This window comes from Capronia coronata (genome assembly GCF_000585585.1).
Source record: "Capronia coronata CBS 617.96 chromosome Unknown acBCG-supercont1.2, whole genome shotgun sequence".
NCBI classification, from domain to species: domain Eukaryota; kingdom Fungi; phylum Ascomycota; class Eurotiomycetes; order Chaetothyriales; family Herpotrichiellaceae; genus Capronia; species Capronia coronata.
Window position 1 is genome coordinate 160,538 of NW_006912894.1, and position 14,624 is coordinate 175,161.

Here is a 14,624-nt window from a genome sequence, read left to right on the forward strand (position 1 = left end):
AGAGGCGAGGCCGTAAGAAACCTGATCAGCCGCCTTAGGCCCTACATCCGAGTCGCCTACGCTCTCTGGCCTCCCGGAACGCTTTGTAACTTTTAGACTGCTTTTCAGATGCGTGACAACAAAGGCATACATGCGTCGCAGTCTATTACTGTTCATGGACTAAGCAGCACCTTCCCGCGTTGACGAACCGTTAATGTCCGTTGGAAAACATTGACGTGATAACGTCGGGCGAACCGCTGCGAGTAGAGAGGGGAAAGGTGCCTTTAGGGACTGCCATCTTCGTGGGCTTGCGAGCATTCGTTCATCTGTGGCAAAGGCAACTTCTTCTTCACTCTCCTCTTCCCGAAATTGCCCTCAGGCTCGGGCTGTCGTCGCCAGCAGCACCGCCGGCTGGTGGCCTTCCTCTCCCGGGAACAGGAATGACGCCGTATCCAAGCTTGATTTGGGCGCTCTCGATCGGATCACCAGCCAAACATGTAAACTGGGCCAGTGTTCATGGCAATGTACCCATATTACTGGGGCCAGTGGTGGTAATCGGCCTCCTCAACAACGCCGTTAAATCCTGGAACACTCTGGCATTTGACGCACCCATGTGAAAAGAGGATATATTATGATCCTTGGAGTGTCTACATCGGTACGGGCCTGTTTGTGATCGGCATCCTTACCAATACAGTTGGGGAGATCCAACGCAAATGGTACAAGGGCCATCCCAAGAACGAACGCAAGATCTATAGCGGCGGTGTCTTTTCAGTTTTCCGCCCTGCATCGTCCTTAGGCTGGAACTCATGTACAGAATGAATATGACATCTGCCACGACGCTACGGCCATGTCGGAGGTGGGGTCAGTCTGGAAAGGGCTGAAAGATGCCAATCTGATGCCGGGACCGCGATTGACGATACCCAAGACAAGGAGGAGGCCGCCTAGCCACAGGTGCACGCGTCCAACTGCTGTCCGACCTAGTGCCTTGGTGGATTTGCCTGCTCGGCCGTCGAGCGCTCGTCTCTACGAGAGACGGTCATGAACCGCTCCATGAATAGGTTGGATTGATCCCAATGCAAGCACTGCAAGACCCAGTATAGGATGAGGGTCATCCCAGATATCGAATGCAGCCGACTGTTGGGCAAGCCAGACACCCGTGGACAAGCCCAAGACAACGGCAACAACCGGTAACCTGTCTTGTAACATTGTTGTATTGAGCGTCACGACGGAAGAGAAAGTGTAAGGACGTCGGATCAGGCTTGACAAGATCAGGAGGAGGACAACTTTGCCTGGGGCTACGCCTGACGTGGGATGAACTGATAGGTAATACCTGCTCAACCAGTGTCTGAGGTCGAGGCGTAGCTGAAGGGATACAATGGTGCTGGCGCCCTTGTAGCCCGTCGACGACTTGCCGAATAGGGGCAAGGAACAGCACAACGATCGACGCATCAATGTCTGGGGTATTATAACATAGAACGGCTCCTATATTTGTCCCATGCTCCCCTATTCAGCCCCAATAGTAGATGCGCGGAGGCGCAGAGGCGCCGACTTTGCCGGTCTCCAAGCCCCGATCCGCCGCCCTAAAGCTGGCCTCGACCTACCGTTTGTGCTGTATAGTGGACACTTTCTCTCTTGCTCTTCTCTTCCGCTGACAGCAGAGGACCGGTGGATCAGGGTTTTGGGGCCGGGTGTAACACTTTGACGACGCGTCGAAAAGCCGTCCAAGACGTGACTTGCGATGAAGAATCAGGGATGAGGATTAACATTCCCGTTATAGATGTTAGATATGTACGTATCTCTCAACAGAGCAGAGGTCGGGTATAGAAGCGCTCGTGGACGAGTTGGTCGTGGCCGCGTGTAGACATGGTCAACGTTGAGGTAAAGACAATGGGTACCATGTAGCACCTCGGCATCTCTTTTTCACCAAGAAACAGGCCCTAACAGGGGAGTGCCCGCTAAGACCCGCTAGCACTCACCTAGCATCCTAAAGTTCAATATACTAATATACTACAGCGGCTTATTGTATTCTAGGAGCCTACCCTAGTATTTAGTGTCACGAATCGTTCCTCGGGGTCACGATATCGATCAGGGTTTCCTGATGTGTGGGAAGGCAGGAGGATAGTATTCCAGGGCACAAGGGTAAGTCAGAACGAAAGCTATCAACGCGATGGTAACGTCTAGCTTGTGAACGAAGTTGACTACGAGAGACTATGAACTGCTATGGAAAGATGGAAGACTATATAGACATAAGAGACTCGTAGTGTCCTGCTGTGCTCAGCGTGCTCAGCGTGTGCTCAGCGTGCTCAGTCACTGATCACATCACGTGACCTTGAGCTTGCCTCACGAAGCTCCACGTGATATTTCCTCGGCAATCCTGCCTCCCTTTGTTCATTGGTCCATGTTGGATCTCATGCCACGCTTGCCTCTGCATGAATCCTAACATTTAGAATCATAATATATATTCTTTTACTACTTACTACCTAAGGTACGTATTGACTTCAAGTTACCTTCCGCCGAGTCAACCTTCCCTAGCCGGAAGCCGTAATTACTAGGAATAGCAACTTACCGCTATAGAGGAAAAACCCGCTAGACTAGACGCCCACCTGTAATTAGCTACCTAGTGAGTCTCCCTTACCACCTGCAGTGGATCATTTCGTTGGCCAGTGTTTGTAATGACCCACTGCAGCCAGTCTCCATGGCCATCCCTGCGGCGGCCCACCACTGCAAGTCACGTCTGCCGCAGCTTGCAAACCCGATTTTATATCGCCGTCAGACAAAATTGAATTTTACGGGAATTCAGCATCGACCTACGGTAATTCAAACTTGCTACTCTGGACACCAGACGACATACTTATCACCTACAACCACGGCACACAGCTTCGCTGCTGCTGTTCGATGGCGCCACCCGACGGAGCATACTGAGGAGGTAGCGATGGACTTTACTTACGAGACCTTCGTGCCCGCTTTCCGCGTTGGTGTGTCTTCTACCTCTCCCGGCTGTGGTAAATAACGATCGCCAATGTCTTGAATGATTTCACAACACCAACACTGGTTGTATTCCCGAACGTGACCCCGAGGTAGCATGGCTTCGTCTGCACGACGTCCCGTCCGCCAGCGTAAGGCCAATCCGAAATACGCCAATGATGGCTGGGACAAGGAGACTTTGCGCATCCTACGCGCATCCTCCGAGTCATCAGGCTCCAGTCCAAATGAGAATCTAGTATCGAGAATTGGCAGCGAAGACAAAGACCCGTCCCTTGAAGGCGCCGGTGATCTTTCCGTGGTTTCCACCGCGCCCTCCCAACCCTCAGAGATTGAGAGCCCGAGCGAAGAAGACGACGACCTGAGCCTGTCTTCTGAAGATGACACCACGACATTAAAACATTCTCGCCACAACCCACGCCCACATCTGTCGAGCAGGACCACCACATCGTCACATTCTCGAGGCATCCCATCCGGGCGAACGCATAGTTCGAAACGTGGCAGATACCAAAAGACGTATGGACCCGAGGTGCAAGACTTGTCCGATGTCATTCGTGCCCGAGACATCTGGCTCAAGGGCCCCGACGTGACACTTCCAAGTCGCATCTCTATATCTGCTAGCATTGAGCAGTCTCGGTCATCAACCTCCAGCCGTGTCACTACCGACTATGGAGAGTATGTTCCGGGAAGTTCAGAGTCACCGGACAAGGTTCCACTCGCTCATATGATGCGCAGGAGCCAAGTCCTGCTCACCATAGAAAAACAAGGCCTTCGGGCGAAATACCTTCCTACGCCTGCAGTAGCTCATTCGGTCGTCCTGGGCCCATGGGGGAGGCAAACAAAGATTGATCTCGCCCATCTCTCTCCTTTGGATTTTGGCCAAGCGTGGCCGGCCGATCCAAAAGAAGAGGCCGTGCAACAAGAGCAGGGTTCAAGCTCTTTTCGAAATCGTCGCCGTCATGAAGGCTGGCTGATCAACGTCGGTGAAAGCGTGCAATGCCTCGCATGGGCCCCAGTGAGTGGACCCATCCAATATCTTGCCATCGTTACTCGATGTACATCTCGCCAGCGCCAATCTGTTCCGGGTGAAGTGGGTGACCGACCAGCGTTCCGGCCCTCTCCTCCATACCCATCAAGTATCCAGATCTGGGCTTTTGAGACAGAATCGACTCGAACTACTGGTGTCCGCACACTATCCTTCAACGCCAAACCACGCCTGGCTTTAGTGGTCGGGACGGATTGGGGCGACATTCGGCGTATCAAGTGGTGTCCGTCTGCACAGACAGGGAATACTGGACACACCGGTGGTCGACCAGACGTACTTATTGGGCTGCTTGGTGCAATTTCGACCGATGGCTATGCAAGAGTTTTGGCTCTGAACATGCCAGAAGAACCCAACTCCGGGTCCCCAATCATTGTGAGGGCTGAGCAAGCTGCGATCACTGTCGCGCCTCCCGTGGACACAATCTTCACCAGCCTGGCCTTCATGGACCCATCAAACCTGGTGGTGGGCGCGTCGGACGGATCGATACAAGTCTTTGACCTCGCCTCACGCGGCAAGGACGGCAGAAGCCTCACGAGTTACCTCAGACAACAAGTGCACAACACATATGTCACCTCAATCTGTGCGGCTTGGCCAAGTCCTTGCTCCGCCTTCATCGCAAGTAATTCGGCTTCTGGCGAGTTGGTGATGACGGATCTACGGAGCCCCGACCAGGATAGAATTTCCATTCCAAGGGCATGTTTTCCCCACCGCGACCTACTTTTCTCACCTTTGACACGCTCATTCATCACTGGGCTCGATAGGGCAGGGAACACGCACGTTGAAACACACTCGGCCACCTTCCTTGTCTGCCATCACATGCGGCAGTTCTCCAGCGCGCTGAGGATAGCCAGACTGCCCGAACTTTCGGGAGCGGCAACGGCCCTGGCAAGCTCCCCTTGGCATCCATGCATCTTGGTTGGCAATGCTCGAGGTCAGGTATTGTCAACCAACTATCTGCGAAAAGTCCTGCCCTTCCGAAGAGGCGATGCAGGCAAGGCTGCAAATGCTTACTTACAAAAGATATGCGAATATGACTGGCGGCCACTTTCGGCAGACGAGCTGGGTGGGGACTTGGTTCCATCGCACGAACGGAAGGAGCTTGACCTGTACCATGGCCGGGGACTAAGAGCAGGCGTGTCTCGCTTCAACGAAGGCTTCAAACCAGAGAGGATTGAGGTTGCGTCCATGCCATCGACCAAAAAGAAGAGGCAGCAGAAAGACAGCGGAGTGGTGGCGGAGGCAGTTTTCGAGGAAGAGCAGGCCGTCACCGCCGTCGATTGGTGCCCCAATGCCTCGTGTGCAGGGTTGGCGGCCATTGGCTGGGGTAGTGGGATCGTTCGAGTCCAAGATCTTGCTCACGATCTGACATGAGCGGGTGGTTGTCGCATGCGATGTTATCTGCGTGCTTTGCTACCTCGGAGGCTCACATGAGTGTCGTCCTGCCAAGCTGAAACTGCCAGATGCGCAAGTGCAATACCCCTGCTCTCAAGGAGTCCGGCAGTCTACTTTGGGAGCGGTGCTAATAAGTGATGGTCAGTAGGTAATCATCTAACATACGGCATGAAACTGAGTGGACGTCCGGGCATCAGGGCTATCCCACATCTCTCGTTGCAGGGGTCACCACAGTTCGCATATTTGCTCTGCACGCTGACCCTGAGTTTTGTATGTCTTCCACAATCCACACAAGCGTCCTTCACTGTGGTATAGGTGGTGTAAAGGGAGCTGAACGTACGTAGTATCATAATGCTGGTGACTCGGTGGCTTTTGGTCTCGTCCCTCGACTCATTATAGACTACATTGATTCCGTGTCAGCGAATATGCTTTTGACTCCAGATGATGCGTGAACAAACTCCATCATGTTTGCTTTTCCATTTTCCCATTTGTTTGCACATACACTTTTTGCTCACGCGGAACGGTCGCATTCAAGCGCGTAGCCATGTCAGCACCTGCTCCAGAAGAGTCGGAGCCGAGCCGTTGAAGTTCAATTTCAACATGACAGGGATGGGTGTGAGCTCGTTCCTCAATCTGCCCAGTTCCAATCTCACATCTAGCTCTTGTCAGCTCTGGGACCACCTCGACCTCTCGGACCGCCTCCTCGACCACCGCGGTGTCCATCCCCACGATTGCCACGACCACGACCGCGGGAGTCTCCACGACCGCCTCGACCACCTCGTCCACGACCACGTTCACGGCGCACTTGTTCGAATCCATCGTTTTCAACAACAGGCTTCTCCTCTGCCGCAGCGCCAGCTTCCTCCGCCCAACTACTCGAACCATGAAAAGCGGCAGGCGTGGCGGCGATACCGGTGTCGGTCTCAGTAGGGTCCCGAGGAACTTGCACCCATTCCTCGTTGGTTGCGCTTGTGTCGGTCACAACGGATGCCTGAGGATCCCAGGAAGCCTCAGCTACTGCATTCGCAGCATCTGCACCAATGGATGCTTGCTCGGGGATTGGGATAGCGTCGGTTGGAGCAGTAGAATTGGTAGTCACCGGGGTCTGGATGGCAGTGGTGTTGTCCAGTTCAGTCAGACCTGCACTCGCCACGGTGGGATCAGTCTGCACTTCAGCCGCAATGGGTTCAGGCTGGGCTGCCCCTGCCTGCTCCACTTCATGTTCTGTGATCGAGGACACATCTCGCGCTCCTTGCAAAGCGGACTGCTTCACTTGTGCATAGGTGACCTCCAAAGACTCGCCGTTGACATCCGGGACTTTGTCGTCCGTACCATAGACCAGGTTCTTGAGTGAGGTGAGAGACGCATCGTTGCCCTGATAAACCAGTAATAGAGCACCCTCGAAGGCGCGTCCTTCGTCAGAGTCAGCGTCTTCCGACTGGCGTTTCGAAGCCGCAGCGTGTAAGAAGTGGGTGACAACACGCAGTCCGTCCTCTACAGCCTTAGCCTTGATTCCCTCCGCCTCTCGAACTGCGGTCTCTTTTATTGTTGCGATCTCTGCCTCGTGTTCCTCGATCAGAATTGACTTCTCTCGGGCAAACCGCTCCTCTACCTCTTGAGCGAAGGCGCGGAACGAAGTAAGCTGTTCTTCAAGCTGGGCGAGCTGGGCTTGGAGACCAGGTTTCTTGAGTATCTGGGCCTTCTGATCTGCATTGAGTTTCTTTGCTGCAACCAGATCGTCGAGGGGGACATTGGGGTTTTCGCTGATGACAGCATCGGCCTTCGCGGAGGCAGCGAGTTTTTTGTGAAGATTGCGGATGTTTCTGGCACAGTGTCAGTTCCTATTTATTTTTATCACCACGTACCGGGAACGAGATTACCTTGACAGATCCTTGATGTATTGACTTTGACCGTGAGGATCGACGCCATTAGTCGTGCTCGACATATCTGGCGCAGGTGCTTCGACAGATGGAGTGGCTGCACCACTTCCTGGAGGAGCACTTCCGTCCTTTGCCTTACGCTTTCTTGCCGACTTCGAGTCGTTGGACACAGACCCGGCTGTAGACATATTGATGAAGCTCGGGTGACGGCCGGTATTCGAAGAGACGATATGGGGAAGCGAAGCTGCAGGCACAATTGGAGCAGAGGTTGATCGGTCGAATGAAGGTTATTAGAGCAGACTCGAAAGCTGAATTGTGGGTGGTAGAAGCAAAAGACTAAGAGGAAACCGGGCCAGCAAGTAGGACACTTGAAAGCAAAAAAGGTATTTGACCGAGTGAGGTTCTTGCTCGCGTGAGGCTGGCAAAGAAGAATGATGAGTCGCACGCGCTTGACAGAAGTACGAATAATGCAATGGAGGGAGGAGGCTTTACCAAACTCGCCAAGCCTCCGCAGCCTCGAGCACTTAGGTAACTACCTACCTACCTAGTATGTATTAGGTACTACATAAGGTACCTCCTATGTACTAATAAGGTAGGTACGTACTACGGTACTACTCAATCCGGAAAGGTAGGTACTTGGTTGGTAGGTACTCTACCTGTATGTACGTACGTGGTACAGCCACTGCACCATAGTAGGAGAGGGCTCTCTGGATACTAAGACGCTGCTGTGTACCTTGGAGATACAACTTGGCAATAGTCGCCGATTCGCTCGCGTCCAGTGCTCTATCACACGTCAGGCCTCTGGGGAGGGCATGCTTTGCCCGCATCCGGTATGACTCCCCTCGTAGTAGGTATTCTGTCTAGGAGAAATGAAACACGTATTCACACAACTCAAACAGAGGTCTGTCGAGATATCAACGAGAACCTCCCATGGTGGACAGCCCAGCAAGAAAGGTATCACGCCTCGTGCTTAGTTGCTGCCATGCGTAGTCGACTTAACATGACCGCGAATCTGGCCTGGAGCCGGGGCACCCTCTTGGCCTTTAAAGAGAGGCGTTCATTCTTGGCTCTTGAAATGCTTTCCTCGTTCGCTCCACCGACTTTCGAGGCACCTTGAGTCACAGTCAACCGACTTCCGGTGTTTGTACCACAAGGGAGTTGAAAGGCCCGACGGCGAGTGATTGGCGTCACAAATCGAGGTCGTGCATCCGATTGATCCAAGCCAGTCCTGCTCCATGCAACCGCCTCTTGCTCTAACAAGGATGCTCAAGTCAAATGAATGCATGGCACAAGGTGCAAAGGGTGCAGAGAATCGCGTTTACGTGTAAGCGGACACACTCGGACACAGGTGTGTGAGGGGCATCGCTGTGGACGAGATACTTTCGTCACCTGGGGTTGTTGGTGCCGTCAGGCTTTAAATCGTCGAAGACTGTTCTGCTGTAGTTAGCATGAAAAGATCTCATCAAAGAGCAGATTGTGCAGACCATTGTGACTTTTCTGATATCCTTGGCCGTCGCGAGTTTCTCTCCGTCAACTCGCGCCCTGCGACTCGCATTTTGTATAATCCTAATGTATGTCATGTTGGCAGCAGTACCAAAAGTGGGCTCATATATCGTACTCTTCAATGAACAAAACATAGTTGAGGAGGACCAGAGGCTCGACACCTTTGCCAACCTTCTTGCGAGAATGGGCCTTCAGGATCTTGCGCAATGTCGTGCTTGGATAACGCGTCTTCTGGACGCCCATGCCGCCAGGAACCACGAACAAAGGGCAAGACGGCTGGATGGAAGTCAATGCACTCTGTACAGATCTTCACAAGATGCCAGACAATGACCACTGGGAGGTACCTTCCAACTTGATGTTTTGATCTGAAGTTGGAAGTTGGTCGCGACTGCCAAGGCTGTTTGTTGTACGTAGTACGTCGTACGTAGTAGTAAACAAATTTGAAATGATTCGGCCTCGGTCCCTCGGGTGACGTCCGGCCGAGTGAACAACGTCACTGCGCGGTTCCACAGGTAAAGGAGACGTTGCTGCCATCTGGCCGCCTACTTTGAATGAAAGTACCTACTACTACTACTAGGTAATAAGTATCTTTCTGAGGCAAATCGAGACGACACTAGCCTATTACGGCCCAAGCTTTTGAATGATACCTAACATGATGGTGGCAACGATGAGTTCCAATCTACTAGGCAGTATCCTTCCTACCCAAAGACAACCCGTAACAGCCCGCTGTCGGATCCTACTATCAACACCACCTTAGGCATCTCACCCGCCCGACCGCCGTCGGCATCTGGCTGATATCGATGTGTACATACCACATTCAAGCTTCTATCAAGTTTGACAACAGATGAATGGCCGATTTCGCTCGCTCCCTGACATTCAAGTCGGGATCGCTCTCCAACTTCCGAAGCTGTGGAACAAACCCTACTTTCTGTAGTTCCACCGCCCGATGCTTGCACGCCAGTCGATCACTGGCATCATCTTCGTAAGTTAGGTTGATTGCGAGCCAGCAGCATTGCGCTCGGATCTCTCGGTCCGAGTGACTGCAGAACGTCAACACCTGCTTCATCAAGGCATAATGTGATGCAATTGCACTCCTCCACCTGGACTCGCACGCTCCTACATGCGAGATGATGTAAAGCACTTTGACAACAATTGTGCTTGGTGCCGCTGTCGTGTAGTTCTCTTTGCGAGTTGAGCCTGCCATAGTGCGTGGCCGTAATCGGTCAAGCATGATTCTGAAGAAGTCGTCCTGACCCATTTCATCCAGGACATACTTGACGAGATCAGATGCATCGTCACCACAAAAGAGATTGCGTATGAGGTCGAGCAGCTGCGCCTGTATCTCCAGGTCATCTTGGGTCGTGTGCATCGTGTCGAACCCGTCGTTGCTGGCTAAGGCCGCTTCCCCGTCATTGTCTGGTGCTGCTCGAACGCTATCTGGTGCATCATCGGGATCATCACTCATTACAACATCGCGAATGTTATTATGCCGTGAGGATCGTCCACTGCTGACCGTGAGAGGCGGATACTCTCTCTCCACAAGACCAATCACTTCGCCAGCTGGTATGTCGTTCGGATCGGTCCTGATCAACAATTTTATCCAGCTCGGACCCAGCTCGTCCACCACATCCTGTTTCAACTTCTTGTTGGCGTTCAAGACGAGTTGCGTGAGAGCCCACAGTGATTCCAGCCGGAGCCTTGCGTTTGCAGAATGAGCCTGCTCGCACAGCTTTTTGACGACAGCCGTGTCTGTCACGCTTTCCTTGACCGGGCTGAAATCCATGGCCAGATTTGCGAGCACTTTCGTAGCCGCGATCCTTAACTCCGGACTTGCCGAACTCATGAGTTTGATTATCGGCGTCGTAACGTCCGCCTCGATCAGCTTTGTTCTCAACGCTTTCACCGATCTCGTAAGCACCCTCACGACTGCGCAGGCGGCAAGTACAACAGGCACCGGATTCCCCGTCATTTCTACTTGCTGATTGGCGCCTTCTGTCATCCGATATGGCTCCAGGGCTAGTATGACATGTGTCAGCACTCCCTGGTCACAAATTTCCTTGCGATAATCGTCTTCGAACGGCGCAATTGCTGCTAGCGCCTGTAGACAACCCTCGCGGTACTTCATTTCGCGCCTCATCGTCCAAGATGGACACTCGGGTCCTAGCCTCGTTCCGGGTGACTTTCGCTGAGCTCCCATCTGAGTTGCCTTGTATGGTTGCCAGAGCGACGGTTTCCGCCCAGCGGGATCATCAAATGTCGTCTTGAATCCGGCCGACAATGCAGTGATAGCGTCCCCATCGACCGCGACCTTTTGCATGCGCGGATCATCCATGACAAGGGCGGCTAAAACAGCTGGGACGGCTCTCGTGTAGTGAAGGCCACTGCACAAATACGATCCCCTGAGATGGGTACTTTTGTCGGCCTGCGCCATGTCGGATACCAGCATACGAGTTAGAAGTGGGACCAATAAGGCAGCGAATGAAGCCCGTCGCTCCTTTTTGACGAGATCCAAGCAACAAAGATCAACCAGCAGCTTGGCAGCAAGAAGACGGCGCTTTCCTCTCGACGTACGAACGACGTAAAGGAGCAGGGGTATGACGGAGCTTTCCTCGACGTCTTCTGTGGAGACACCATTCAAGCCTAGTGGAATGGGTTCGGACGAAGTTGGCAGGAAGGATGCCCATCGCTTCGGCATCGAGGCGACAGAGCTCAAGGGAGGAAAACCAGATTGTATGGCCGATTTCGCACTATCCAGGACCGGCAGGAATGGGAGAAGCATATCAAAGGGCCCATGTGGGCATAGGCGGGGAATTGCCGCCCCGGAAAAGTAGCTAGCCCCCCACGGCGCACGCCGAATATCAGATGGAGAGAAATCATCATCCAACTCCGGAAGAACAGCCTTGACGGCCGGGTCGGAGAGGAAAACGTTGGCCCGGTGGCGGGAACCTTCAATTAAAAGAGAAAGAGCCTCCAGAACCGGCGACATGTGAGCGAAGGAAGGGGCTGGATTCGGCAACCCGGCACTTGTGCTGTTGTCCAAGTCGAGTGATACCGGGCTGGGCGGAACCAGTCCCTCTGCGACCACGAAGGATGCTAAACGAGCTGAGAGCGTTTTCAAGACTCCACTTTCAAGCAGCGCACGTTTCTGCCTTTCGAGCGTGACCGTTTTGCACAGCAGGGCGAGAACGGCATCGCAGGCCTGCTGAGATGCCATTGTATCGCCAGCTGCATCAATAATATTGCCGAAACAGGAGATGTATTTCTTTGAATAGAGTAGCTCCGCCGGTCCGCGATGTGGCAACCATTGTTGAGACTCAGCGGGAGGCAGGTTTTCTGCAATAGCAATAAGGCACTTCAACACTGCGAGACATGTTCTGGAGGTTAAGGGTAGAAGAAGGCAGGTTATTAATCCCCGTGTAATGTCGACCTCTAGCAACGGTTGGACGAAGGAGGGGCCTTCTGCCGATGGATTTAGTATGCTTTTCACACACGGGGCAATACCTGGTCACATACCATGGGCAATCACGCAGGTAATCTGGGCAATCTGCGTGAATACCATTTCATCCTCAGGCTTTGGTTCCGGAGAGGTAGAGCCTGTCGCTGGCATTCCGGCAAGAATGTCGGACAGGATCTCTGCCAGAGCAAGTGTAAGCCCAGCCCCAATATATTCAACTTTTCTTGAAGCATGCCCGGTCAAGTCATTTTTGATCGTCTTCAGCGCCAGAAGCGGGCTTTCACCAGCAGCACGCAACTCTTGCAACCGACGCAGCGCAGGCGGCCCAGCCTCGAGTGTGGTTGCCATCCTAGGAGGAACAGAGCGCGTCCAGGAGTGAAGCTGAGTCTTCTCGGAGGGCGTGTGGCGGGCAGAGTGCTGCCAGGAAGAGGAAGGCGTCGCTGTGCTCTCGGACGGGATGACGGGGGAGGTTCGGTTGACTCAAGGGGCCGTGGGCGTGGAGGAGATACGAGTGGACCAGAAAGCAAGCGACGACGGCGTACCACGCACTTCGAAGGACTTTGGCTGCCCCCGGACAATATATATCAAGATGGTGGACGAATGTAAAGGCACAACAGCGCCTCGTGCTCAAGTGGAGGTAGTAGCAGTTGTTGAAGTGCTGCAGTGTGGTGCACAGTACAGTGATTGGCGCAATTACCCTACTGCTAGGAATAGTAGGTACCCCACGCCATTAAGGTAATCAATCTCCCCTCGGAAATCTTCCCCGAGCGATGGACCTCGTCCTCGACTTTTGCTAACAGTACTAGTACTACCTACTAGCAGGAGTTGCACTCTCAGATGCACTGTTCTTAGGCGCTCAACAATCCCGCAATATGCGACATCCTTCATTTCGCATGCTCTCGCTCTGAATGTGCCTGTTTTCCACCTTGGGACGGCCGCCGAACTCTTGAAAGGGCCTCTTCGCAACCACTTCGTCCTTCGCCGACATCGAGACGAGCTTCTATGGGCGCAACCACAGCTTCTTCCGCATCACGCTGAGGCGATGCTATACTTTCCTCACAATACAGGATTTTGTAGCCACAGCGGTATCAGATGTTGAGCTTCCTTGAATATGCTAGCAACATCCCCATCCCCTAATCTTGAGCCCGGCGGCACCAGATTCCCACGGCCACAGTATGATCAACCTGCGAAGCCTCTACACCCAAACCGGTCGGCCGTGAAGTTTAACGAACCAAGTCGTCAATCTCACCTCTCGCCCGAGTTCTCGTACAAGACAGGCAGAAACCCCAGTACCAGATCGCTAGATCGTGACAGCCCACAATCTTGCCCACGAAAAATGGTCGATAGAGGCACGCAGTGGTCCCCCCGGGACCAAAAGGTGTCTACCCCTCTTGCGACTAAGACACCCACATCCACGATCGCTGGGCTCGAGCTATCTGAAAGCGACGAGCATCTCACGATGTCAGCGCTCACCTCACAGCCACCTGAACAAGGGACTGCGACATGCTCGTCAAAAACTGCAAATGATATGAGACCAGAGCATGGCTGGCAGGCGCAAGCAAAGAGACCGGCTGTTGAGACCATGGCAGAGACACATCCAGACACAAAGGATATCACAGAGCAGGTTCAGCAGTCGTTGCTCCAGTCGCCATTGAAAAAGCCGCGCCCAGAAGCTCCTCCGGTGCGCCTGATGCCGCGTCAATATGAGAATTGCAATACTCGAGATCTGGTCATTTTGATATCATCCATGCTTATGGAACTGATCAGGTACAATGATGCTATTCCCCTACGAGATGGACAATTGACCAGGTTCCACTCCCGGGCTCCGCCCGGCATTTCCGTACTTGATTATCTCCAACGATTGACGACTCACGCTACACTATCTCCACCAATTCTTCTGAGTGTGGTCTTTTATATCGATCGCCTCTGCGCTCTCTATCCAGCCTTTACCATCAGCAGCCTAACGGTACACCGTTTTCTGATCACTAGCGCAACTGTTGCGAGCAAAGGGTTGAGTGACTCGTTTTGGACCAACAAAACATACGCCAGAGTTGGCGGCGTTAGCATGAAGGAACTCGCTCTCTTGGAACTTGAATTTTTGACTAGGATGGAGTGGCGGATAGTACCGAAACCCGAAGTTTTATGTGACTACTACAGGTCCCTGATTCAGCGCAACTCCCAGTATCAATTGGAAGATTGAGGATTTCCTGGCCTCCAAATGATGGCTATGTCCACGATTGGTCTATGATCACCCGAGTATTCCAGCAATCCAAAACGCTTACTTCGCATCAATCGTGCCGCAGTACGAAGGGCCCTCATCATAGGTCGTTCGAAATGAAGTCGGGTGAATGGAGGACCTTGGCAATGCTCCCGCATGGGAACAGGGAAG

General features: G+C 53.1%; 6 protein-coding genes across 6 annotated transcripts; 3 read left to right on the forward strand and 3 right to left on the reverse strand.

Moving 5' to 3' along the window:
• Window positions 1–239: 239 nt before the first annotated feature.
• A1O1_01719 (uncharacterized protein) lies at window positions 240–783 on the forward strand (the record flags this gene model as incomplete). Its single annotated transcript, XM_007722631.1, has 1 exon — window positions 240–783. A coding segment is annotated over one exon (357 nt), but the record flags the coding sequence as incomplete, so codon positions are not given.
• Window positions 784–3,061: 2,278 nt separating this feature from the next.
• Window positions 3,062–5,377, forward strand: A1O1_01720 (uncharacterized protein; the record flags this gene model as incomplete). The annotated part of the gene is made up of 1 exon (XM_007722632.1): window positions 3,062–5,377. One exon carries the CDS (start codon window positions 3,062–3,064, stop codon window positions 5,375–5,377), a length of 2,316 nt encoding a protein of 771 aa, XP_007720822.1.
• Window positions 5,378–6,053: 676 nt separating this feature from the next.
• A1O1_01721 (uncharacterized protein) lies at window positions 6,054–7,466 on the reverse strand (the record flags this gene model as incomplete). Its single annotated transcript, XM_007722633.1, has 2 exons — window positions 6,054–7,221; window positions 7,279–7,466. 2 exons carry the CDS (start codon window positions 7,464–7,466, stop codon window positions 6,054–6,056), a joined length of 1,356 nt encoding a protein of 451 aa, XP_007720823.1.
• A 1,293-nt stretch (window positions 7,467–8,759) lies between these two features.
• Window positions 8,760–8,988, reverse strand: A1O1_01722 (uncharacterized protein; the record flags this gene model as incomplete). The annotated part of the gene is made up of 2 exons (XM_007722634.1): window positions 8,760–8,844; window positions 8,897–8,988. Coding segments are annotated over 2 exons (177 nt in total), but the record flags the coding sequence as incomplete, so codon positions are not given.
• Window positions 8,989–9,598: 610 nt separating this feature from the next.
• Window positions 9,599–12,583, reverse strand: A1O1_01723 (uncharacterized protein; the record flags this gene model as incomplete). Its single annotated transcript, XM_007722635.1, has 2 exons — window positions 9,599–12,240; window positions 12,295–12,583. The coding sequence occupies 2 exons, from the start codon at window positions 12,581–12,583 to the stop codon at window positions 9,599–9,601; spliced, it is 2,931 nt and encodes a 976-aa protein (XP_007720825.1).
• A 988-nt stretch (window positions 12,584–13,571) lies between these two features.
• Window positions 13,572–14,435, forward strand: A1O1_01724 (phosphate system cyclin PHO80; the record flags this gene model as incomplete). The annotated part of the gene is made up of 1 exon (XM_007722636.1): window positions 13,572–14,435. The coding sequence occupies one exon, from the start codon at window positions 13,572–13,574 to the stop codon at window positions 14,433–14,435; it is 864 nt and encodes a 287-aa protein (XP_007720826.1).
• Between the last annotated feature and the right edge of the window lie 189 nt (window positions 14,436–14,624).